We start from the raw sequence: 24,571 nt of genomic DNA, 5'->3' as shown, positions 1-24,571 counted from the left end.
ACTGGGCTGAGCCGGCCGTCCTCTGATCAAGTTTGGCGTGTATTTCTTCTGGTCTTCGAGGTCAGAGTAACAGTCGTGTTTATATATTTTAATGTTCCCAATGAAAAAATAGTAAAAATACATTTGAGGGCCTACATTGGCATGTTCTAGGAGTTTAATTTTCTGGCTTTGCATGGTGACCTGTCCCTGATTTCAGCGTAATTTCTTCTGCTTCAAAGTTTAGCACTTTGGGGATATCGGTCCGTGGCAGGACCTGTTTGGAACATTTTTAAGCCATGTGGCATTGGATGAACTCCTTGCTGTTTCCAATTGAGCTGCTGAATAAACTCCTTCACGGGAAGTATTTGTCTAAGAAAGTGCTGGTAGGCAAAGTGAGACCATCCGGAAGTGATTCATCTGACTGGGGCTGTTTGTTTAAAATTTGGGACTTGGTTGCCTAGAGACGGTATCTCTGAGCAGACTGAGTGAAGTGCCACTTGAGTACGAGGCTCGGCTCCCCACCTGATTGAATCACGACACTGCCGCTTGGTTTTTCTTCCAGAGGAGGTCCTGGTATTCTGATTTGATCCCTTTGCCTTGACGTGTGTGATTCAAACATCGTAAACATATAATAAGTGAAAGATCTGGTTAATGTTTTTCTTTGGAGAAAAAGTTTACTTGCTTGAGCTTGAATGTTTTTAATTTTTTTTCTTCTAATTCTATGTCGGGAAGAATTACTTTGTCATTTTTTAATAAGGCATTTTATTACAGAAACCTCAATAGATACTTTCACAACAGCTAAAAGGAAACAGACTAAAACCCCAAAACCCAACCCTGCAGTTTGCAAGGACGTCATACTAGAAGGTATTTTCTGTCTGCCCCAAGATCACGGTCCTCCTCTGCCTCTTCACTGTCACCCTTGGGACCATTTGTTACTATTTCGTGAGTACTTACTGCACTCCAGGCGCCGTGCTCAGTGCTTTCCGTGTGTGCTCTGACCAGCTAGTCTCGAAGCCCCTCGAGGTACTTGTTCTTATCTACATTTAACAGAAAAGAAAGCAAGGCTCCGGAGGTTGACTGGCCCATCCAGTAAGTGGTAGATCCGAATTTCAGGTTTGGCAAGTACTTACAGGGTCAGTCTGCCACTTAGTCCTACTGCTTCTAAAAATACAGCAACCGTCACTACCAGTAACACAGCAGAATGATGATGGACTTCATATACAGCACGACTGTAAGATGGGCATTATTTTTACGGAGGGGAAAAAATGAGTTAGTATCCCTTGTCTGATGGTCTTGTAACTCTCCGCGCACTTCCGAGCCTGCTCTGGGTGACCCTAGTACTACTGGTGCCGTCAGCCTCTCTAGGCCTGGAAGGGGCGACATGTCAGTCCACCGTTTAAGTCTGCTGGTTCCTGGAGTTGGTAACTGCCAGGCTGTCCTACGGGCGAGGTACTGTCCGCGCCTGCCTGCCGCACACTGCGGTCTCTGGCCTGCCCCTCTGACTGTCTCAGGACAGTTCTCTGATTGTCTCATGTCTTTGTTTTGTTTTGATTTGTCTCCTAGCTTAATGTCTGACTAGAGTGTTGGACTCTGTCCTATACTTTCTTTATTCAGTGGAGAGCTAAAGATAGTGATGGACATACATAAGTAGCTATTAAATGTTTGTTGATCGGTAAAAGATTTATTCATGCTTATGAGAGATGTAGTAAACATAGGGCCTCGTGGCTGGCTCAGCCAGTGGAACATGCAGCTCTTGATCTCAAGGTTGTGGGTTTGAGCCCCAAGTTGGGTGTAGAGATGACTTAAAAAATAAAATCTAAAAAAAATATGATAAACGTAAAATCTAAGTTTAGGGAATTTTACAGGTGTCTAGAAGCACGATACTGGCCTGTGACAGATGTGTATGGTTAACTTTTTTGACCTAACTCCTGCTTACAAAGACTTTCCCTGGAAGTGGAAATGGATGCAGTAGAGATGGAGTAAAATATGGGGGCTCTGGGGCGGCCAGAGAGTTCCCAGTTGGTTTTCGTGTTCACAGCCTGGGATCTACTTTCGATTCAGCTTAGAAAAGCATTTCTTCTTCCCACTTGCTTGTTTTTTAAATAATGACCTCATGCAGACAGGAGTGGCAAATTGGATTGGAAATTGCCTTGGATCGTTTGGCAAGAGCTGTATTTTTTGGTGTTGTGGGTGGAGGAAAGTCCTGTCTAAAGACCTCTATTTCTTCTTTACTCAGAATACCTTCCTGTTGACTCACTGGAAATCATAACGAAAAGCAGAAGGAGCACTGGAGAGGCAGCTGCCAGCCCAGGGCTTGGCTTCTGTTGGGGCAGATGTCTGGGGACTGAGAGGATGCTGGCTTTAGGCAAAATTGTAAGACTTTTGTAGTGGAAGGAAAATACTGTTGTTGTGATGGGTATTTATCCATAACATAGAAAATACCTGTTTCTGGGGATCATTACTCAGCCACATAAAAATCAAAATATTTTCTAGAATAGGATTAATTAGTGTTCCTAAAAACTGAAGCAGAAGAAACTGAAGTATAAAGGGAGGGAATGGGGAAAAATTAGAGAAGGAAAAATTGAAAAGAAGGAGGAAAAACCGATGATTACTGTAGTAAAATGATATGAAAATAATTTAAAGAGAAAAATCCTCGGGGCGCCTGGGTGACTCAGTCTTTAAGTGTCTGCCTTTAGCTCAGGTCATGACCCTGGCGTCCTAGGATAGAGCCCTACATCTTGCTCTCCGCTCAGTCGGAAGCCTGCTTCTCCCTCTCCCACTCCCCCTGCTTGTGTTCCCTCTCTTGCTGTCTCTCTCTGTCAAATAAATAAATAACAAATCTTAAGAAAAAGCCTCACAGTATAGCCAGTTATTTCATTATGAATAACATATGCCGGGGTGCCTGGGTGGCTCAGTCAGTTAAGCAGCTGCCTTCTGCTCAGGTCATGATGCTGGGGTCCTGGGATCAAGCCCCTCATCCAGCTCCCTGGTCAGCAAGGAGCCTGCTTCTCCCTCTCTCTCTGCCTGCTGCTCTCCCCGCTTGTGCCCGCTCTGTCTCTGTCAAATGAAATCAAAACAAAACCCAAATAACATGCAGGTCAGATGACCTTTAGAACAGCTATAAGGAAACAATTTACTTACTACTTACAAGACTATTGTAACAAAATGTCTTTCTGCCCTGAAAACATACTGTTCTATCATTAGTTTGGACAGTGTTTCTTAATCATTGGTTGAATTGGTAGTGCTAAGCAGTGGTTTGACTTTGAGGGTTTTCCTTTAAAAACTTGAGAATTCCCCCCAAAATATTTTTGAGGCAGATTTTAGTTTTTTAACTAAAACTTTTTTCCTAATCATTAAAAAAAAAAGAGATAATACATGAACCTGTCTTAGAGTCTATGCTGGGGTATACAGTGAAAAGCTGTGTCCCAGCCACCCAGTTTTTCTCCAAATGGAACCACTGTCATGAATACGTGTGCTTCAGTATTCAGTTCATATAGATACAAGTCACTTTTATTTCCCTCTTTAGAAGCGATAGTGCACTGTACATTTTGCTTTGTATCTTGTGACTTATTCCACGTGAGTACATTAGAGTGCTGCATTTTTTTTTTAAAGATTTTATTTATTCATTTGAGAGAGAGAGAAAATGAGAGCAAGTGAGCATGAGAGGGGGAAGGTCAGAGGGAGAAGCAGACCCCCGCTGAGCAGGAAGCCCCATGTGGGACTCGATCCTGGGACTCCAGGATGATGACCTGGGCTGACAGCAGTCGCTCAACCAGCTGAGCCACCCAGGCGCCCTAGAGTGCCTCATTTTTGTCTCCACATTTGCACAGCTCTTCTGTGTATAGATTTAACCTACTGGTGCACATTTCCCCCAACTTTGCTATTATTATTATTATTTTTTTTAATATTTTATTTATTTATTTGACATAGATCACAAGTAGGCAGAGAGGTAGGCAGAGAGAGAGGAAGGAAGCAGGCTCCCTGCTGAGCAGAGAGCCCGATGCGGGGCTCGATCCCAGGACCCTGAGATCATGACCCGAGCCGAAGGCAGAGGCTTAACCCACTGAGCCACCCAGGTGCCCCCCAGCTTTGCTATTATAAATAGTGTTCTAGATAGCAAATTTTTGTGTTTGCCATCTTGCACTTGTGCATATTCTTGGATGGCAAATTTCTAAAAGTGGAATTTCGGAGTCAAAGGGAGTGTGTACATTTAGTTTTGATAAATATTGTCAACTTTCTCGGTGGGGGGTTGTTCCATCCTCAATATATGAGAGGGCTGGCTTACCCATAATTTTACCAGCCTGGAGTATTAATAGTTTTTTTGAGTATTTGTGAATTTTGTAAGTGAAAAATGGTATTTCCTTGTAGTTTCATTTTCAGATTATCTAATTTTGAGTGAAGCTGAGCATCTTTAAAAAAAACTTTAATTTTTTCTTTCTTTCTTTTTTTTTTTTTTTTTTAAGGTAGGCTCAACACCCAATGTAGGGCTCAAACTTTTAAAACCATGAGCTGAAGAGTCATGTGCTCTGCCAACACAGCCAGCCAGGCATCCCTGAGAGTCTCTATACGTGTCTAAAAGTCAGATGTATTTCTTTTTCTGTCAACTGTTTTAGTTGAACTCTTTGCTCATTTTTCTGTTGAGTCATTGGCTTTTCTTTCTTTCTTTCTTTCTTTCTTTCTTTCTTTCTTTCTTTCTTTTTTTTTTTTTTTTTTTAAGATTTTATTTATTTGAGAGAGAGAGTGCAAGAGAATAAGCACAAGTGGGTTGGGGGCAGAAGGAGAAGCAGACTCTGCTGAGCAGGGAGGCCATTGTGGGCTCAATCCTGGGATTCCAGGATCATGACTTGAGCCAAAGGCAGGTGTTCAACCAACTGAGCCACCCAGGCACCCTGAGTTTCTGGCTTTTCTTACTGATTTGTAAGAACTCTTTATATATTGAGGGAATTGACTCATTAATCGAGTCAATAGAGAATAAAAAAAATTGACTCATTAATAGAATGTGTTTTAACAACATAGTTTTATTTCATTTTGTTCAGGTTTCCCACTAATGCTATTTCCCATTAATGGAACTACTCTGTCCTGTACCTAGACACTCCATTTGCAACGATACCCCAGTATAGGATGTCACATTTTATCACTATTAAAGTTCATCATTAGATTCAAGGTATTTTGAAAGCAGAACTATCATGTAGTGTATTAACCATCCCTCCAGCAATAAGGCAAACTCAGATTCAATCAATACACATCACTGATAAGTGCCAATAAAAATGTTTTACCTGTAACACTCCCTAAAGAGCTTTCTTTGAATTTAAAACCTAACAGCTCCTTTCTTCATTGAGATAAAATTCATAATATAAATTCACCATGTTTAACCATTCTAAAGTATGCAATTCAATACTTTTTTCAGTATATTCACAATGTTGTGCAACCACAATGACTATTTAATTCCAGAAAATTTTCACCTCCAGAAAGCCCACACCCATTAGGCAGTCACTCCTCATCTAGCAGCTCTTTTTGAATATGGTTTATTCAACCGGCTGTATATCTTAACCTCCTTACAGCCTAGTCCACATTTATCCAACCTGTCACTGAAGTTGCATGAGACATACTTGTAAATGCCTTGCTAAAACCTACACATTACTGTGTTTCTCTGATTCACGAATCTGGTGACCCTGTCCAAGAGGAAATGATGTTAATGTGAAAGGGCTTATCTTGGGAAGTCCTGGCTGAATCCTAAGTGTCACTTCTTTCCTCACTAAGTGCTCATAAGCCATCTGTTTGACGCTATGCTAGGAATTCTGCCTGAGACTCATTTGCTAGACTACAATTTGTGATACCTTCTCTTCCTTTTTAATAATTAATATATTTGCCCTTCTCCACTTTTAAAAACCACATTAAAACCAAAACAAAACAAAGAAAAAACAAAAAAAACCACAATTCTGTTCTGCCTAATGCCTTAAAGATTACTGATGACAGCTCATCAGTTATACCTACGGTAATGGCTTTAATTTAAGCTAAGCCAAGAACATGAGAACTTGAAGAATAGAAAGAAACTACAGATAAAACATGTAACAGTTGAGAACTGACCATAAACATGCCCCAAATTCTGACATGAAATAGTCCCTCAAATCCATTATTCTGGCAAAGAACAGCATTTCCCAATCCAATATATACTGGAACAGGAGTGCCTGAGTAGCTCAGTTGGTTAAGCATTGGGCTCTTGGTTTGGGCTCAGGTCATGATCTCTGGATGGTGAGATCCAGCCCCGGGACTGGCTCTGCGCTCAGCAGGGAGTCTGCTTGAGATTCTTGCTCTCCCTATGCCCCCTGCCCAGCTTACACTCTCCCTCTCTCCCTCTTTCTAAAGTCAATAAATAAAATCTTAAAAACAAAAACCCACAACTCTGGAACACCAGTTCTTTTAAGAAGGATGGTCTGTGAGAAGAGTCTGATAGTAAACTAGGTTTAAGAAATACTGTTTACGCTATCTTCTCCCTTGGAGAGTCAGAACTTACAGCCCATGATAATGATTAACCCACAGAGGAAATAATGTGTTTAATTTGGCTTAATCCATAATTTCTAAAGTTTGACTACTAAACACTTTCTTAATGCCATAACACTCATTAGTAGAATATACCTCAAAAAATAGTGATCTGGAAAGTCAGCCACACAGTGTTCAAATCCTGAATTGTATTCTCCTTTAGCACAAAGAATAAATTATGGTAGTTTGGCAAGTTGATTCATCTCTAAACAGTATATATGCCAAAGCTGTTAATCTAAAACCTGTTTCCTCAATGCCAACTTCCTTACACACGATTAATCTTTTTTTATGGCACAATACAACTTGCTTGAATATACTCTGGAAAATTCTAGCTAATTTCTCTGAAATGATCTTTTTATGTTAAATTAATAGAAATGTGTCATATACAAAAGGAAGAGGTTCTTTCACTGTCCTCTGTGTTGGTCAGGGGCTACCTGAAGTTGGTCTTCAGGTCTGGAGGCCATAATTTAAGAGGGATCTTGACAATAGTCTAGAGTAGGGATGGTAGATAGTGGTGGGATTCTTTCATACCTGCAGCAGGCCTTGCTGATAAATCAGAATCCTTTTCAACATAAGACCTGAGGAGCCACTCCCAATCAGTGGGAGTTGGTCCACTGGTTGAGACATGATTATCGCTCAAGGACTAGGGCATGTTGAATGAGCCTGACCAGAATGATCAGAGGTCTATAAATTATAATGTATGAGGAATCATTGAGAGGACTCAGATTATTTAATATGGAGACAGGAGTTAGGGGGACTCTAGAAATGTAGAATCTCAGAAGTGCAATAGTCATCCAGTATAGGAATTCATTCAACTGTTAACATCATGCCTACATTATTTTTTAAAAGATTTATTTATTTGAGAGAGAGAGAGAGTGTGAGCATGTGCACAGAGGGGAGGGAGAGGGAGAGAGTCTTAAGCAGACTGTACTGGGTGCAGAGCTCGATCTCATGACCCTGAGATCACGACCTGAGCCAAAACCAAGAGTCAGATGTTTAACTGGTGTGCCACCCAGGCCCCCCAACATTTTGCATACATCATTAAAAAAAACCCTGAAAAATGGAAGAGGCGTTTAATTTGTCACGTGTGGTCGCAGAGGAACAGAACCAAGCAATGGAAATCTGCTTAATTTGAGGAACTTTTTTTTTTTTTAAAGATTTTATTTATTTATTTATTTAAGAGAGAAAGAGAGAGAGGAAGAACAAGTGGCAGATAGAGGGAGAGGGAGAAGCAGGGTCCCCATGAGCCAAAGCAGATTCTTAATCGACTGAGCCACCCAGGCTCCAAATACGGGGAACTTTATAACAATAAGAATAAAGATATGGTGGGGTGCCTGGGTGGCTCAGTCGGTTAAGCAGATGCCTTCTGCTCTGGGCATGATCCCAGGCTCCTGGGATCAAGCCTTGCATCAGACTCCCTGCTCAGTGGAGAGCCTGCTTCTTCTTCTCCCTCTGCCTGCTGCTCTCCTGCTTGTGCTATCTCTCTGTCAAATAAATAAATAAAATCTTAAAAGAATAAAGATATGGTAAAATCTTTACCAAATATAAGGAACTTTTTAACAGTAAGAAATCTAAAAAAAAAAATTCCCAAAAAATGTGCTTTGGAAAAATCCATGTTGCAGAAGATTTTTAAGCGTAGACTGTACAACAGCTGATGGAAGATTTTGTTCTAACCTAAGTACTTCTTGAGTTACTCAGAACAGTTTTTATTTTCATTTCCTGTGTTACTAAGAGGTACTTTTATTTTAAATGAACATTTAAAAAAAAAAGATTTCATGATTTATTTGAGAGAGAGAGAGAGAGAGAGCACAAGATGGGGAGGGGAAGAGGGAGAAGCCGGGAGCCTAACCGACGTGGGGCTGGAACCGAGGACCTCGGGATTGTGACCGCAGCTGAAGGCAGACACTCAGATGCCTGAGCCACCCAGGTGCCCCTAAGTAACTTGATAACATTCTATTGCTCTTCTTCTTCTTTTTTCTGACATGGCTGAAACAGTGGGGAAAAGCACTTTGTAAAGAATAAAACAGGTAGAAAGCATTTCTGGGCTCTGTTCAGGCCCCTCTGAACTAGAACTGCAGAAGATGACAGCAGCTTAACACAGCCTGTCCTTAGGGGGTGTGCAGATTGATAGCACAGATAGGGCATCACCATTTCAGAAGTTACTCAACATCAAAGGCTGAAAGGTCTAACTGATGTCACAAGAAGACCTACAGCTGCCAGTGAAATGATGCAGTTAAATGTGTGAGAGTTTAGATGAGGAAAAGGTTATTTTATGGCTGAGTTTTGCAAGATAAGCTGAAATTAGAAGGGAGAGAAGGCAAAGCATAAATACACATGTTTTTGTCTTCCTTTAGAGTTGAGAGTGTCTTTTTCTCCTTGGTATCCAGGAGCCCCCCTTCCACAGGGCTTTTCCACAAAGTAGATGCTCACTTGAATTGGGGCAAAGTGTGTGGAGTGTGGGCGTTGGGGTGGTGAAGGGAATTTCAGTATTGTGGGGATAGGAGCTTATGATGATATTAGTATTAGTACTTGGTTGTGATTGAGACCTAAGTACTGTAGTCCTGAAGCCAGAGGGAAGGAACACTGTGTCTTTCAGTTACTTACTGTGCACCATGCTTCAGAGATAAATCAGAAAAGGATCCCACCCTTATATACTTAAATAACTATATTAAGAGATTAAGAGGTCAAGTTTAGTTATTTTTTAAAGATTTTATTTATTTATTTGACAGAGAGAGCACAAGTGGGGGAGTGGCAGGCAGAGGGAGAAGGAGAAACAGGCTCCCTGCAGAGCAGGGAGAGCCCAATGTGTGACTCAAACCCAGGACCCCCGGATCATGACCCGAGCCAAAGGCAGTTGTTTAACCAACTGAGCCACTCAGGCGCCCAAGAGGTCAAGTTTAGAGGGAGTTTGGAGGAAGGAGAGCTTATTTCCAAGGGTAGGTCATGGAAGAGTGCATGGAGGAGGTGACTTCTGAAAGTAACATTTGAATTGTCAGATGTGAGGCTGATCAAAAATTTTACCAATCTGTATTCTCAGTAGTCCCCTCCATCCCTAGCTTCTCGTTATGGCTTGATGACCTTCACTCTCTCTACAAACTCTTAATTTCCCTGATCCTAACAAATTTATCCCATGTCGTTTAGCCTGCCAGCTTTACCTTCCCTGTAGCAATTGGAGAAGTATCTTTCTTCCTAACTCTTTTTTTTTTTTTAAGATTTTATTTATTTATTTGGAAGAGAGAGCACAAGAACACGAGCAGAGGGGTGGGGTGGTTGCAGAGGGAGAGGGCGAATCAGACTCCCCGCTGAGCAGGGAGCCGGACGTGGGGCTTGATCCCAAGATCCTGGGATCATGACCCGAGTTGAAGGCCAGTGCTTAACTGACTGAGCCACCGAGGCACCCAAGTCTCTATCTTCTATGCGTGGTTTGGATCCTATCCCTTCTGTCTTCTAGGGTCGTTATTCCAGTATTGTTTTCTTAACTATAACTTACGTTTTTTTCTGCTGATTCTTTTCTCTGTAGTAATAAACATCCTCATCCATTCAAGATCTACTCCCTTAATACTAGGCCCTACTCTGATTATTGTCCCTTCTTTTCTTCTTTTAGGAAAAATTTGTCTTTAGTCCCCGTTGTCCACTTCTTTATCTTGAACTCCTGTGGGTGTGATTTGTGTGCCCTCTTCCCCCACTGAAATTTCTCTTGCTCAAATCACTGATGACCTAATTGTTATGTCCGTTGGAAGATTTTCAGTACTATTTGCGAGAGAGAGAAAGAGAATGCACCCACACACTGAGGGGGGAGGAGCAGAAGGTGAGGGAGAGAAAGCATCTTAAGCAGGCTCCACACCCAGGGAGAAGGCCAGTGCAGGGCGCAGTCTCCCGACCCTGAGATCATGGACTTGAGCTGAAATCAAGAGTCAGATGTTTAACTGACTGAGCCACACAGGTGCCCCAATATGTAGCTTTCCTAATCTCGGTGGCATATGACACTCTACTCTGTTCACATCATGAAATTTTCTCCCTTTTAACTGGGTGGCTTTTATACCTTTTTTTTTTTTTTTTTGAAGATTTTATTATTTGTCAGAGAGAGAATGAGCACAGCGGGGTGGGGGGGGGGCAGCAGGCAGAGGGAGAAGCAGACTCCCCACTGAGCAGGGAGCCTGAAGCGGGACTCCATCCTAGGACCCAGGGATCATGACCTAGGCAGAAGGCAGATGATTGACTGAGCCACCCAGGCTCCCCAGCTTTTTATACTTTTTGAATTTTAACCTTTGTATATATATTGCCTGTCAGAGAAAGTAAAGTGAAAGTAAAGTAGCACCTCCTCCAGGGAACACCCACCCTTACCCCAGGTCTGAGTTAGATGTTCCTGTCTTGTGTTTCTGCCACTCCTCACTGCCATTTCTTTTTTATATAGCTTTTCACAATATATTATAAATGCCTTATACTTTTCTCTTCCCCAATATACTGTGAGCCTCAGAGGGCAAGGACTGTGTCCTCAGTGAGTATGACAGTTAACCTCTCCGTGATCTGTTCTCACTAAGTACTAGATCTGAAAATTAAATTTCTGACCCATGACTTGTTCTGAAGGCTGCCCTTGTTCCCCGGGGCTCCAGCAGCTGCAGCCGTAGGTGCTGAGGACTGAGAAGTGCTTCTGCAAAGAAATAACTAGCTGTCTTCTGCCTCGTAGAGGACTCTCACCTGGTCCTTTTCTCTCACGCTGCTTTCGGTCAGCTGTGACTGTGACCGCAGCTGCTGAGAGTCGGATCACCTGAGGTCAGCTCAGCTGGAACATGTATTTTATTTTTCCACTTAAGGTTAAAAGGTCTTTCACGCTTTGTGATAGATGGTAAAGTAGAGACGGAGGGCTTGATAGGCCAGCGTGGTAGTGTTTCCCTGGGGTCCGCATCTGAAGACTCTGGGAATGCGCAGTTAATCCTCTTAGCCCAGGGACTCTCTAAAAAAACTTCATTGAAGTAATAATTTACATGCCATAAAGTTCTCCTATTTTTTAATGTACGACTTAATGATATTTAGTAAGTTGACCAAATAGTACAGTTGTTACCTTAGAGTAGTTTCCGTCACCCCAGGAAGAATGGGGTTCTTGAAATAGGATAACCATTAACATTTAATTTCTGCCTGTAGATTTGATACAATTTATCCGTAGACTTGATACAATTTATCCATAGACTTGATACAATTTATCGGTTCGGCAAAGAGTAAAGTTTTCCTTCCGTTTCTCACTCTTTCTTACAGCTGTTCAGATTGACTTAGTTCACACTCAAGTTTCTTTTAAAAGAGAAACTGTCAAGGTTTCTCATGTGCTTGCAGGGCTTGGAAAACAAGCCTTTATCATTTCTTGCTTGGATTACTGCTGGTGCTTCCCTCCATCTTCCTCACGCCTTAGGATACCTCCTCATCCATATGATCTGTACTGCTTGGAGTGACCTCTCAAGTTATGTCCGATCATTTCATTCCTTTTTTTTCATTCCTTTTTTTTTTTTTTTTTTTTTTGAAGGAGCCTCTATGCCCAGCGTGGAGCCCAGTGCCCAGTGCAGGGCTTGAACTCAGGGCTTGAGCTCAAGACCTGACTGAGCCGCCCAGGCGCCCCTGATCATTTCATTCCCATTTCAGATCCCTCAGAGGATCTGCACATTCTCTCCCCTTGGCCTGACATGTTCGCCCCCCTGACCACCACCACCACCACCCCACCCCACACACAGGCCTTCAAGACCTAAATGCCCTTCTCTCTGAGAAAGTAGTGCTAATGCCCTTCCTTCTTTAGCTGGTCAGGAGTTCTCAGTCGAATACTCTGCCTTTGTTTCTCTTAAGACGCGTTCCTACCACGCTGGGTTGAAATTACTAGGCTGTTTCCAGTGCCTCGATGGTGCTTAGACATGTTGGTGTCTGAGTAGAATCCTGATTGCCAGGAAGAGACTGCCCAGCTTGGGACGTTTTCAGCAGCGAGTAACCCTGGCATGTGGGGGCATCTGCTGTGCAAGCGGGGTGTGGTGACCAGAGGAGCGGCTCCTGGAGGAACCGAATCTCGATGGTTTGGAGTAGTCATTTCCGGCATTGGTATGTTCCCCTCTGTATTGCACCGAGCTGGGAAACCACTGAAGTCATGTGCTCAGCAGAACCCGTTCAACTTGTTTCCTCCTCACAGACCCCTAATTCACATTCCCACCCTGATTCTTTTCTCCCAGTGTGTGCTGGAGGTCTGGGCTTGTTTCAGGGCTTACCGCACCAGGAGTTCTCTGAATACTGGTTTCTTTGTCTTGCTGCGGGGTGGAACAGGTAGGGCCCAGCCTATAGTCCCTTTGACAAATGCTCTCGGCAGGACAAGGAAGGCAGGGTACTGGGTGTTCCTGGGATCTGGCTCTTGCACACATGTCCTCCTGTATGTGGAACACAGGTGCACAGCGCCCATGACTTAGGGCCCGTGAGTGTGTGTTTGCATATAGTATCTCAGTTAATGCTCGCAACTACTGTGTTTTTATGGACAGGAAACTGAAGCTCAGAGAGGCTAGTTAGGTAAGTTGTCATTCTAACTTCCTTCCCTCATTACTCAGGGAAGAACTGGGCCTGTTCCTCTCCATAGCTGGTGCCCCCGTGTTCTTTAGAACGTTGCCTTCTTCCTTGGCTCTTTATTTCTCGTCTCTTCAGTCCCCTCAGCACTTGTTGCTTTCTTGCAGCCTGCAATTAAGTGCCTCTTCCTGAGTCATAAAGAGAGAGAGGTGCCTTCCTAGGACATGGCACCACCTCAGACCACCCTTTCTCCATTCCTCCAATTTCTCTTCCCTTCTTAAACTTCCTGAAGTCTGCCTTTGCCGTTTCTAGTTCCTCCTAGAACTTGCTTTTCTGGTTGTAATCTCCCTTCCCCTGCTCACCACTCCACTAAGATGCCCCTCATGGGGGTCACAGATGGCATTCTTCGGTGTTTGGTACATCCTTTTCCCTAGGCCATCCGTCTCTCTGCAGCTTCGGAGTTGGGGACCTCTCCCAGCTTCCTGCAAAGTTCTCCTTCCCTGCGGTCATGTGATTCTCTCATGTTTCTCATTTTACCTTAGTAGTCCCTATTTGTAATACATTTAAGTGTTGGTGTTGGTGTTCTCTGAGGTAGTCTTGACCTTTTTTTTTTTAAGTTATTTATTTATTTATTTAAGTCACCTCTACACCAAACATGGGGCTCGAACTCACAACCCCCAAGATTGAGTCACATGCTCCCCTGACTGAGCCAGCCAGGCATCCCCTGGCTGTATTATATGTTGCTTTACGGTCTGTTTCTCTGGTGAGCTCATCCACCCCCCACCCCCCATGGTGCCACTCTTCCTGCCTTGTCTCCAGCTGGGTCTGCCCCCTGAGTTTTCCAGACTTGTATTTCCACTGCCTGCAGGTTGTCACCACCTGATGTCCTGTTCGTGTTTCGAGCTGAACACGTTTCCGGCCTGAATTTATCGTTCTGGCCTGCTTCTGCCTGCGGCCCCGCCTCACTGCCTGGCGTCCTCTTTCATTTAGTCATCCGCGCTGCAAGTCGCCACATCATCTTTTAAAATAAAACAACCTTTTGCCTTTTATAGAAGTTTCTGAAAGTTTACTAAACATGGTACATGTTGCCAGATTTTCTTCTGGAACAGTGTGAGAATGTGGGGTTTCCCCACGTATTAGACAATAATAAGTCGCTATTGTTCCTTTTTATCTTTGCCGGTCTGATAGCCAAATAATGGTGTTATTGTTACTTTAATTTGCATTTCTTTGATTAGTAGTGAGATTAAGAATTTTTCCTGTAATTATGGCCATTTACTTCTTTTGTGAGTTGCCTGTTTATGTTTCTAGATTTTTCTAGGAAAATACTTGTCATTTTATTTATTTCAAGCATTTAAAGTGTATATAAGAGATTGTTAATTTCTTGTTATGTTGCAGATTTTTTCCCTCCAGTTTATCTTTTCTCTAAAAATTTTTTTTAATTGCCTTAAGTTTAATTTTTTTAAAAATTTATGTATTTACTTGTCAGAGGGATAGAGAGAGAGAGAGAGCATGATAGTGAGCACAGGCAGGCGGAGTGGCAGGCTGAAGGAGAAGCAGGCTTCCTGCTGAGCAAGGAGCCCGATGTGGGACTCGATCCCACCACCCTGGGATCATGACCTGAGCCAAAGGCAGGCACTTAACCGACTGAGCCTCCCAAATGTCCTGAAGTTTAACTGCTTTTTATGTAGTCACTTTATTTCCTTTTTTTTTTTTTTTTTTTTTTTTTGTAGAGCCTAACACAGGGCATAAACCCAGGACCCTGAACTCAAGACATGAGCTAAGATCCAGAGTCAGTTCCTTAACTGACTCAGCTACCCAGGCGCCCCTCCCTCTTCCTTTATATCTGCTGCCATAAATTTGTTTGAAAAGGCTTTTCCCATTTCAGGATTGTACAACCATTCATCTGTATTTTTTTCCTCCTTTTATCTTACTCTTTAAATTCTCTAATCCATTTTTTAAATTTAAATTTAAAATTTTTTAAGTTAACTCTACCCCCAGCTTGGGGCTGGAACACATGACTGAGATGAAGAGTTGCGTGCGCCACTGACTGAGCCAGCCAGGCCCCTTGAATCCATTTGATGTTCTGTGTCATTAGCAAGATGTGAAGTCAGGACTTAACTTTGCCTTTTTTCCCCTTCTTTTTCTTTTCCTGTTGTCTATAAAGCCATTGTCTCCCCCTCCTACCCTTTACTCCCAGCTGTCTAACCAGCTGTCAGGAGGGGTCAATTTTTTCCTTATAATTACTCACCAGTTTTCTTTCCCTTCCCACATTGCCCTAATCAAGCACCTTAGTGGATTCCTCTGACCAACCCACTCTTCTGTTCAAAAACTTCGGTGGTTCCCACTGCCTGAGAATTAAAATGCTGGTGCTCCAGATACATCTCTACTACGGTAACTCATCATTCCCCAAGTACACCATTTATAGTCATGCTTTACTTATTTTTTTTTTTTTTTAAGTAATTTCTACATCCGATAGGGGGCTTGAACTTTCAACCCTGAGATCAAGAGTCATATGCTCTGCCAGCTGAGCCAGATGGGCGCTCCTGTTTTCGTGCCTTTTTGCCCTTCATTTTTGCTTTATCTCAGATATCACCTTTTCCCATTTTTCTTCTCTCCAAATACAATTTATCTTGTAAAGCCTAGTTGAAATATCCCACTGTAGCTAGTTGTTTAATCATCTCTGTTCCCAGGGGGTGATCTCCTTGAAGGTGGGTGCAGGCATTTAGCACATCTCAAGCTGCTGATAGCTGTTGCATGGTGTAGTCCATTAGAAATGTGTCCTGTGGGGGACAAGGGGTGCCTGGGTGGCTCAGTCAGTTAAGTGTCTGCCTTCGGCTCCGGTCATGGTCCCAGGGTCCTGGGATTGAGGCTTACATTGGGCTCCCTGCTCAGCAGAGAACCTGCTTCTCCCTCTCCCTCTGCCTGCTGTTCTGCCTACTTGTGCTCTTTCTTTCTCTGTCAAATAAATAAATAAAATCTTTAAAAAAAAAAAATAGAAATGTGTTCTGGGGCACCTGGGTGGCTCAACTGGTTAAGCGGCCCACTCCTGCTCTCTGCTCAGGTCATGATCTCAAGGCCCTAGGATTGAGCTCTGGCTGCACTGGGCTCCAAGCTCGGCGGGGAGTCTGCTTGATTCTCTCTCTCCCTCTGCCCCCGCCACTCTTTCTCTGTATATATAATAAATCTTAGGGGTGCCGGGGTGGCACCCCTAAGCATTTTCCTTTGGCTCAGGTCATGATTCCGGGGTCCTGGGATCAAGCCCCAGGTCGGGCTCTCTGCTTAGTGGAGAGCCTGCTTATCCCTCTCCCTCTGCCTGCCACTCCCCCTGCCTGTGCTTTCTCTGTCAAATAAACAAATAAAATCTTAAAATACTAAATAAATAAATAAATAAATAAATCTATCTTAAAAAAAAAAAAGGAAAAAGAAATGTGCCCTGAATGGATGTGTAGCCGTCAGAGTGGACAGGTGTTTTTTTGAAAGGTGATTTAAGGGGCGCCTGAGTGACTCAGTTGGTTAAGCTCAGGTCATGATCCCAGGGTCCTGGGATTGAGTCCTGCATCAGGCTCCCTGCTCACTGGGGAGCCTGCTTTTCCCTTTCCTCCCCACTTACGCTCTCTCGCTATCTCTGTCTCCGTCTCTCAAATAAATAAGTAAAATCTTTAAAAAAAAAAAAAAGTTGACTTAAAATATGTATAAAACAGAGCTCCATAGAAATAGGCTACATGTGAGAGGTAGATAAGATTATTACTTATGAGAATTGTGACCTATTTATATTAAAAACAAACCTTTATATAAACTCATTTTTCACACTAATTGTGTCATTGTCACCAGTGCTTAGTGTTTAATGGGCTTTTCTCCGGGTGCTTGATACAGGAAAGTCTGCTGATGAGGCGGGGTGCTATGGGATGGGGTGCTTCCGGAAGCCCAGCTTCAGAACCTGAGGTTTTGTTAGTGAATGTTCTGAGGTGGTAGCTATTACAGTTATTGAAGGAGACAGTAGATTGTAACAATAGGGTTTGGGTTTTATTTATTTATTTGACAGACAGAGATCACAAGTAGGCAGAGAGGCAGGCAGAGAGAGAGGAGGAAGCAGGCTCCCCGCTGAGCAGAAAGCCCGATGAGGGACTGGATCCCAGGACCCTGAGATCATGACCTGAGCTGAAGGCAGGGGCTTAACCCCCTGAGCCACCCATGTGCCCCAAGGAGGAGATCTTTAGTGAGATTTCCACCTGAGGGATTCTGTAATGAACATAAGAACTGGCAAAAAGTTGTGTTGGCCATTGATTTATAGAGTATGCATAGGCTGGGGGAAGGGCAAGGGGAGAGGGAGAAGCAGGCTCTGCATTGAGATGGGAGCCCCAGGTCGCAGGGCCCTACCCCAGGATCCTGGGATCATGACCTGGGTCCAAAGCAGACACTTAGCCAACTGAGCCACCCAGGCATCCCTAGGTTTATTTACTTTTTAGTTTTTAACTTTATTGTGGTATAAGTAACATAAAATTGTAGGATATTTAACGAGTACAGAAATAACATGTACATTGTGGTGATTTGTCATATGTGTACATTATGAAAGGTTTAGGTTTTATTTTCTTTTTGTGAGAATGTTCAAATTCTACTCTCTTGGTGAATTTCAGTTACACAAGAATTGTGGTCCACAACAGTCCCCTTGTTTTACATGAGAGCCTCAGACCTCATCCTTTTACGGGTGAGAGTTTGTACCCTTTTGGCAACCTCTCTCTATTTCCTTTACCCTTTACCCCATGGCAACTACTTTTAGACTGTGTTTCTATGAGTTTTCTTTTCTTTTTTTTTTTTTTTAGATTTTATATATGAGCAATACCATGAAGTATAATGCCCACAGGTTCATCTGTGTTGTCACAAATGGCAGGATTTCCTTCTTTCTCATGGCTGAATAATAGCCCAGTGTGTGTGCACACACGCGCGTGTGTCACATCTTCTGTATCCATTCATCTGTTGATGGGCACGTCTCTTGTTTCCTTATCTTGACTATTGTGAATGATGCTGCAGTGAACACGGGAGTGCAGATAATCTCTGACAGTTGCTTTCATTCCTTTGACTATTTACGCAGAATCGGGATCGCTGGATCACATGCAGTCCTGTTTTTAATTTTTTAAGGAAATGCCACATTTCTCCTTAGTGGCTGGCTGTACCAGTTTACACTCCCACCAGTAGTGCACATGGGTTCTCTTTTCTCACATCATTCCCAACACTTGTTGTCTCTTGCCCTTCTGATGATGACTGTTCTAAGTGTGAGGTGATGTCTCGTTGAGGTTTTCATTTGCATTTCATTTCATTTGCTGACAGCACCTTTTGTACATCTTCTTTGGGAAAATGTCTGTTCACTTTCTCTGCCCATTTGTAAATTGGATTGTTTGGTTTTTTGCTCTTGAGTTGCATGAATTCTTTAATTTTTGGGGTATTAACCTTTTATCAGATACATGATTTGCAGATGCTTTCTTCTTTTTCATAGGTTGCCCTTTCCTTTTATTGGTGGTTTCCTTTGCCTGTGCAGAAGCTTTTTATTTGGTGTAGTTCCACTTCTGTTTATTTTTGCTCTTGATGCCTTTCCTTTTGCTGTCGAATCCAAAAATATCATTGCCAAGACTGATGCTAAGGAGCTTACCTGTGATATTTTCTTTTAGGAGTGTATGGTTTCAGGTCTTAACGTTAAGTCTGTAATCCATTTTGAGTTGATTTTTGTGTATGGTGTAAGGTAGGGATCTATGCAGATTTATTTAAAAATGTGTTCATTAAGCAAGGGGTACCTGGCTGGCTAATTTGGTAGAGCATGTGACTTCATCTCGGGGTTGTAAGTTTGAGCCCCACAATTTGGTGTAGAGATTACTTAGAAATAAAATCTTTAAAAAAAATAAAATGTATTCAAAAAGCTAAATTAAATGCTTACGTTTTATAAGAAAGCTTTGTGTCTGAGTTGAAAATCAGTGTGGACTTACACTAAAATACCTAAAACCCTATTTAGTGGACAGAATCTGGAGAGATAATAGACTTTTTCCTGTATGGGATACCTGCAACTTGGCCCTGTTCATTCTGCTCTGTGGGGCTGAGCCCTGTTAGGTTTTTGGAGTGATGGGGTAAGAGTAACAGTGGTCTAGTGAAGAGGATTCTTAACTAGGAATCAGGGACCTGATTGATTCTGCCTTTGCCAGTAGCTAGTAGTTGACTTGGACAGATAGACCTTATACTTATAAAATGAGGGGGTTATATAAGTAGATACAGCCTTTGGCCAAGCTTTTGAACAATAAAAAAAGTTTCTTTAATGTTTATATTTCTTTAATTTGGGAGTTAGACTTCTAAGGTCCTTTCCTTAGGAGTTAATTCTAAATATAGCAGAACATTGTGCACAAAGATGTTCCTTGCAGTATTATTTAGTACCTGAAACTATTTGGAAGTGACATAAGTGTCCAACATAAGTGACCAGTTAAGCACTTCGGAGAATTTTTGTGTAACTTAGTCTTCAGAAATTATATAGTAACATGGAAAATATTCATAAAATATTGAGAGGTGTCTACTAATTTTCTTTAATGAATACATATTATTATATTGAAAAACAAAACAAAACCCAAAGGGATTTGCCCTAGAAGTACTTTAAGTTCTTGGCTATCATCTTGTGATTCTGTGGTTTAGTGGCAGAGGGCGAAATCTCAGATGGGCTGTAGAGGACAGAAAGGGGGGTTTGTTGAATATTCTCAGGACTATAGTAGAATCTAGACTTCGGCTAATATTAAAAATTAGAGTAACATAGCACCCTACTGAGTGCTCTTCATTTTTCAAAGCAATATGGTCCCGATTTAACTTACTTTTTTAACTTAATTCTTATAAATGAAACCTGTTGATACTCTCTTGTGAGACAGAGGTTCCCACCCTGTGTGTGGGAATATGGAGGGCAGCTTTGGGTTTGAGGCACGGAGAGACACTTCTGTATTTTGCCTGTTTATTCTAGCTCTCCCTTACCCCTTTTCATCAGATCACAGTTGCCTCTTCTTCTTCTGGCCTGACATTTCTGTGATGTGCAAGGTATTCTCTTCCACTCTACAAAACTTCTAGCTGTTAATCAGGCCTGCTTTACAGCAGTTTGCCTCTGGAAGGTGTGGATAAAAGCTTGTGGGAGATGACGCCATGGTTCCTCCTTTGACTTTGACTTTGATGTAGTCATCTCAGGGAAGAACCGAAACGCCTTTGGTAGCTAGCCTCATTCAAGGCAAAAGTAATGCGCTGTGCTCTTTATCCGTAGTCTATGTGTTTACCTTGTTTTGAGGAGAAAATAAGTAATTTTTTCTTCATAACATGGCGAAGGGCTGTTCTTGGCTTAGACTGCAGTTGTTCTAGGCTTGTTTCTGTTAATGAGAACACAAGTTCCCACTGTCCCCTGAGAGCTGGGATTGGCAGGAGCCATTTGCCATATCCTTTTTAGCAATAAAATATTGGAAGGCTGATAACAGAAGATGAATCCTGGACTACAGCTGTTTTCTATACCAGTGAGGTGCATTCTTTTCCACTTTGCCCTTCTGGTCATTGGGCTCTTGCAGAGTTTTGGATTTTGTAGCTCTTACCCATTGGTATCTGTCTTAACTACCATGGCAGCCCTTCTGGAAAACTCATTTGTGTGTCCGCCTCCCCGCCCCCCCCGCCTCCTACCGCCGTGATTTAAGTTCCCAGTACCTGAAAGAAAAGCCAGAGGTAAAAACTTATTATCACTGGGTATAGGGAATGATGAGAAAATTCTCTGGCCCATGCATACACCCCAGCCAGTATTTCTTTAAGTACATACTATGACTATTTATAGAACTTGAGAAACACAGAGAAATTGTTCCTTTTCCTTACTGTTTTGTAAAAATTCTGAGCAGTAATCTCAGTTTGGAAAGTCAGAATTAATATAAGAAAGTCTATTCTGAATTATAAAAGTAGCAATTTATAGAACTATCATTAATCTAAGGTCTGTTGTGTATCATTCAAGCAATTTATTAATAAAAGAATTACATAAAAATGCATATGGGGAGCATATGGGTAGCTCAGTTGGTGAAACATCTGCCTTTGGCTCAGGTCATGCTCTCAGAGAGTCCTGGTGGTCCTGGCATCAAGCCCCTGCTCAGCAGGGAGTCTGCTTCTCCCTCTCCCTCAACTCTCTCCTCGCCCTCCCCCTTGGTCTCTCTCTCTCAAATAAATAGTCTTTAAAAAAAGCAGAACCATCGGGGTGCCTGGATGGCTCAGTTGTTAAGCATCTGCCTTGGGCTCAGGTCATTATACCAGGGTCTTGGGATCAAGCCCCACATGGGGCTCCCTGCTTGCTGGGAAGCCTGCTTCTCTCCCTCTGCTGCTCCCCCTGCTTTGTTCCTATTCTCACTCTGACTCTCGCTGTAAAAAAAAAAAAAAAAAAATCTTACAAAAAAAAGCCAAAGCATCGTCTTTAAATGATTTTTATTTTCCTACACTTATGTTGGTAGAAAATACATGCAGATGTGCATTGTTTTATCTTGAGCCTCCCTGAAATCTCTTGAGAAATGTTTTAGGGGGAAATGCCGTCTCCTCCCCTACCTCTGACAAACACACATTCATTTTTACTGCTTCCATTGGCATTTCCTTCCCTGTTTCAGCTGAGATCATTGACTATTCATGTTACCCCCAAACAGCCTTAAAAGCTGGACCTAGAAATTCTTTGTGGATTCCGAAACTGGAAGAGAACATACGTTTGAATCTTTGAACAACTGAAGTGCTGCCGTCAGCTGCACATGGCTTTGCTTAGGGGTTCTGCAGGAGTGACCTCGGGTTAGGGCCTGAGGTTTCTGGGCAGTCAGGGGCTGGGGAGCCAGTTGGCTCTACTGCCGCAGAAGAAAGCAGGGTAGAGAAGAAGGTGGCTTTGTTGCTCGGGAGTTTTCCTATGATCTGACTGGGTCAGGACAAGGATGTGTGTGAAATTGGATCTTAAAAGAGTGTTGCTTATGTGGAACTTAAACTCCTCAGGGAGAGTGGAGTGAGTCTCAAAAGTCTCTTAAGGAGGGGATCAGACCTTCCCTCTGTTGTCACGGCCTCTCCCTTCCGTGCAGGTGGATGGAAGCGTGCCTCGGGGAAGACCTGCCTCCCACCACAGAACTGGAGGAGGGGCTTAGGAATGGGGTCTACCTTGCCAAACTAGGAAACTTCTTCTCTCCCAAAGTGGTGTCCTTGAAGAAGATTTACGATCGAGAGCAGACCAGATACAAGGTGAGTCCTTCCTTGCTTGGGGCTTAAATTTCCTTAAACTTGAAAGAGAAGATTTGTGGACTCTATCCTGTCCCAGAGTTATTGAGAAATATGTGTGAGTGTGTGTGTTCCTTTAAAATAAAACACCTGGCAGAGTGGAGAAGATAATGCAAAGTCAGGTATAGTAATGAAAGGTGGCTCTCTGTATTTTTTTTTAATTAAAGATTTTATTTGTTTATTTGAAAACAGAGATCACAAGTAGACAGAGAGGCAGGCAGAAAGAGAGAGGGGGAAGCAGGCTCCCTGCTGAGCAGAAAGCCTATTTGGGGCTTGATCCCAGGACGCTGGGATCGTGACCTGAGCTGAAGGCAGAGGCTTAACCCACTGAGCCACCCAGGTGCCCCAACTCTCTGTATTTTTGATACAATTCCTGTGATGGGGTATATCTGGAAATCTTTATGGTACGTGATGATTTTTTTTTTTTTTTAATTTCTTAGAAGGTAGAGGAAGTAACTAGGGGGAATTACAACTTTAATTTTAACCAAGCACTGAGATCTATTGGCAAATTAAAGCAATAGCCTTGCAACTTTAGGGGGGAAAAAGATCCCTCTGTGACATTAAAATTTGAGGTAAATTGGAAAAGCAGTCCAATTTCAGGAAATCGAGGTTGGTGAGAGGCTTTGATTCTTGTGGCCCAGGGCCCTGAAAAAGAAAAATCAAGTTGGGATGTTGACAAGGACCAAAATCTGCTCTGGGGGAGCTTTCTTACGAGCAGCTATTTGGAAAAGGATGAGTGTAAAAGGTAGAGGAAGATTGCAAAACCAAGGGCAAGATGTAAGCAGGTTGACTGTGGAGTTGGGCCAGAACTTGGAATGAGCTAAGGATGAAGACAGAGTCCAAGGAGGTTTTTATGTTCTATGTTTATGTTCAAAGGACAACAAGGAAGGTACAGGTCCTCAACCAAAATTAACATCCCAAAGAGAAACTTTCCTTTTTCTGAAGAGAGTTCTGGAGCTGTTCTGTGGAGCACTCTACAGTGTGGACAGAGCAGTGAGACATTCATTAATTAATTTAAAAAGATTTATGTATCTTTAGAGAGAGTGCTAGGATGAGTGGGCGGAAGCGGCAGAGGGAGAGAATCCCAAGCAGACTCCCCACTGAGCACTAGAGCCCAAGGCGGGTCTGGATCCCTTGACCCTGGGTCATGACCTGAGCCAAAACCTAGGTCAGACACTCAGATGACTGAGCCACCCAGGCAACAAGACATTTAAAACAAGAGTGAAGACTGCGTGGCAATAGAAATAGTAGTCCTGCCCATCTTCCCCTTGAGAGTAAATCTTTCTCTAAAATAACAGACCTAGAGATGTAGAGTGGGTGTTTGTGTGTGTAGTATGAAAACCCTGATTGATATATTTAATGGTATCTCTCGGTTTGTGAGTATTTTCTACATGCCAGATACCACCCTGAGTGCTCTATGTACATTTTCCCATTTCATCTTTACAACAAACTGGTGAAGTAGGTGTTACAGATGAGGAAGCTCAAAGAGGTGAAGGAACTTGCTCAGTGTCACCAGTAGACAGCCAAGCCGGGGACTGAATCCAGGATAATCGAATCCCAAAGACCGTGTTCTGTAGACCACGTTACACAGGAAGATTCTCCAGATGGTTCTCAGATGAAGGGAGCTGAGATGTGGATTCGACTTTTTAGGATTGGAATGTGAACATAATGCTATAGACTTTCAATTTAAGGGGACCTTGCAAAGTCGCATAAGGGAAGTTTTGCAAAGAGAGTATTTGTTATTTGCTTCAATATTGCCAACAGTGCCTAACGGTTTCTTATTTGTTCTAGGCAACTGGCCTGCACTTTAGACATACTGATAACGTGATTCAGTGGTTGAATGCCATGGATGAGATTGGATTACCTAAGGTAACTTACGTGAGATTCCGAGTTCTGGCTTACGTGAGGCTATGTTGGCACATAGTTGTCATTCTGCCTGTAAAGTTATTCTCAACTGAACTTTTGATGATATTCTTTCTTTCTGTTTTTTTTCTTAAGTACTAAAGGATCTCTTTCTTCTGTTTGTTGTAGGGAATAGTTTTGTTCTTTCTCTTTTTTATTCCCTATCCCTGCTCACCTCACCCTAGAGAAGTTCCCTATGATGTCATTGACTTTTACTACATCAAACTATAGACTTACATTAAAATTCACATGCTGTGAAATCCCATTTTTTTAAAGTCTACAGTTCAGTGTTTTTATTTATTCACAATGTTGTTACACTAAAATTTGACTTTAGGAAATAGGAGGAAAT

General features: G+C 42.5%; 1 protein-coding gene across 1 annotated transcript in view; it reads left to right on the top strand.

Moving 5' to 3' along the window:
* Positions 1–24,571, top strand: part of IQGAP1 (IQ motif containing GTPase activating protein 1) — a 100,143-nt gene that overhangs the window by 10,475 nt on the left and 65,097 nt on the right. The window contains exons 3-4 of the mRNA XM_032836822.1: positions 22,128–22,284; positions 24,112–24,189. Coding sequence (XP_032692713.1) covers positions 22,128–22,284; positions 24,112–24,189 — 235 coding nt within the window. The remainder of the gene's footprint in view (positions 1–22,127; positions 22,285–24,111; positions 24,190–24,571) is intronic.

The sequence above is a fragment of the Lontra canadensis genome, unplaced genomic scaffold (assembly GCF_010015895.1).
Source record: "Lontra canadensis isolate GAN:19392208 unplaced genomic scaffold, GSC_riverotter_1.0 scaffold94, whole genome shotgun sequence".
NCBI classification, from domain to species: domain Eukaryota; kingdom Metazoa; phylum Chordata; class Mammalia; order Carnivora; family Mustelidae; genus Lontra; species Lontra canadensis.
The sequence above is the reverse complement of the archived record's forward strand: the minus strand, read 5'-3'. Positions and strand labels throughout refer to the sequence as shown.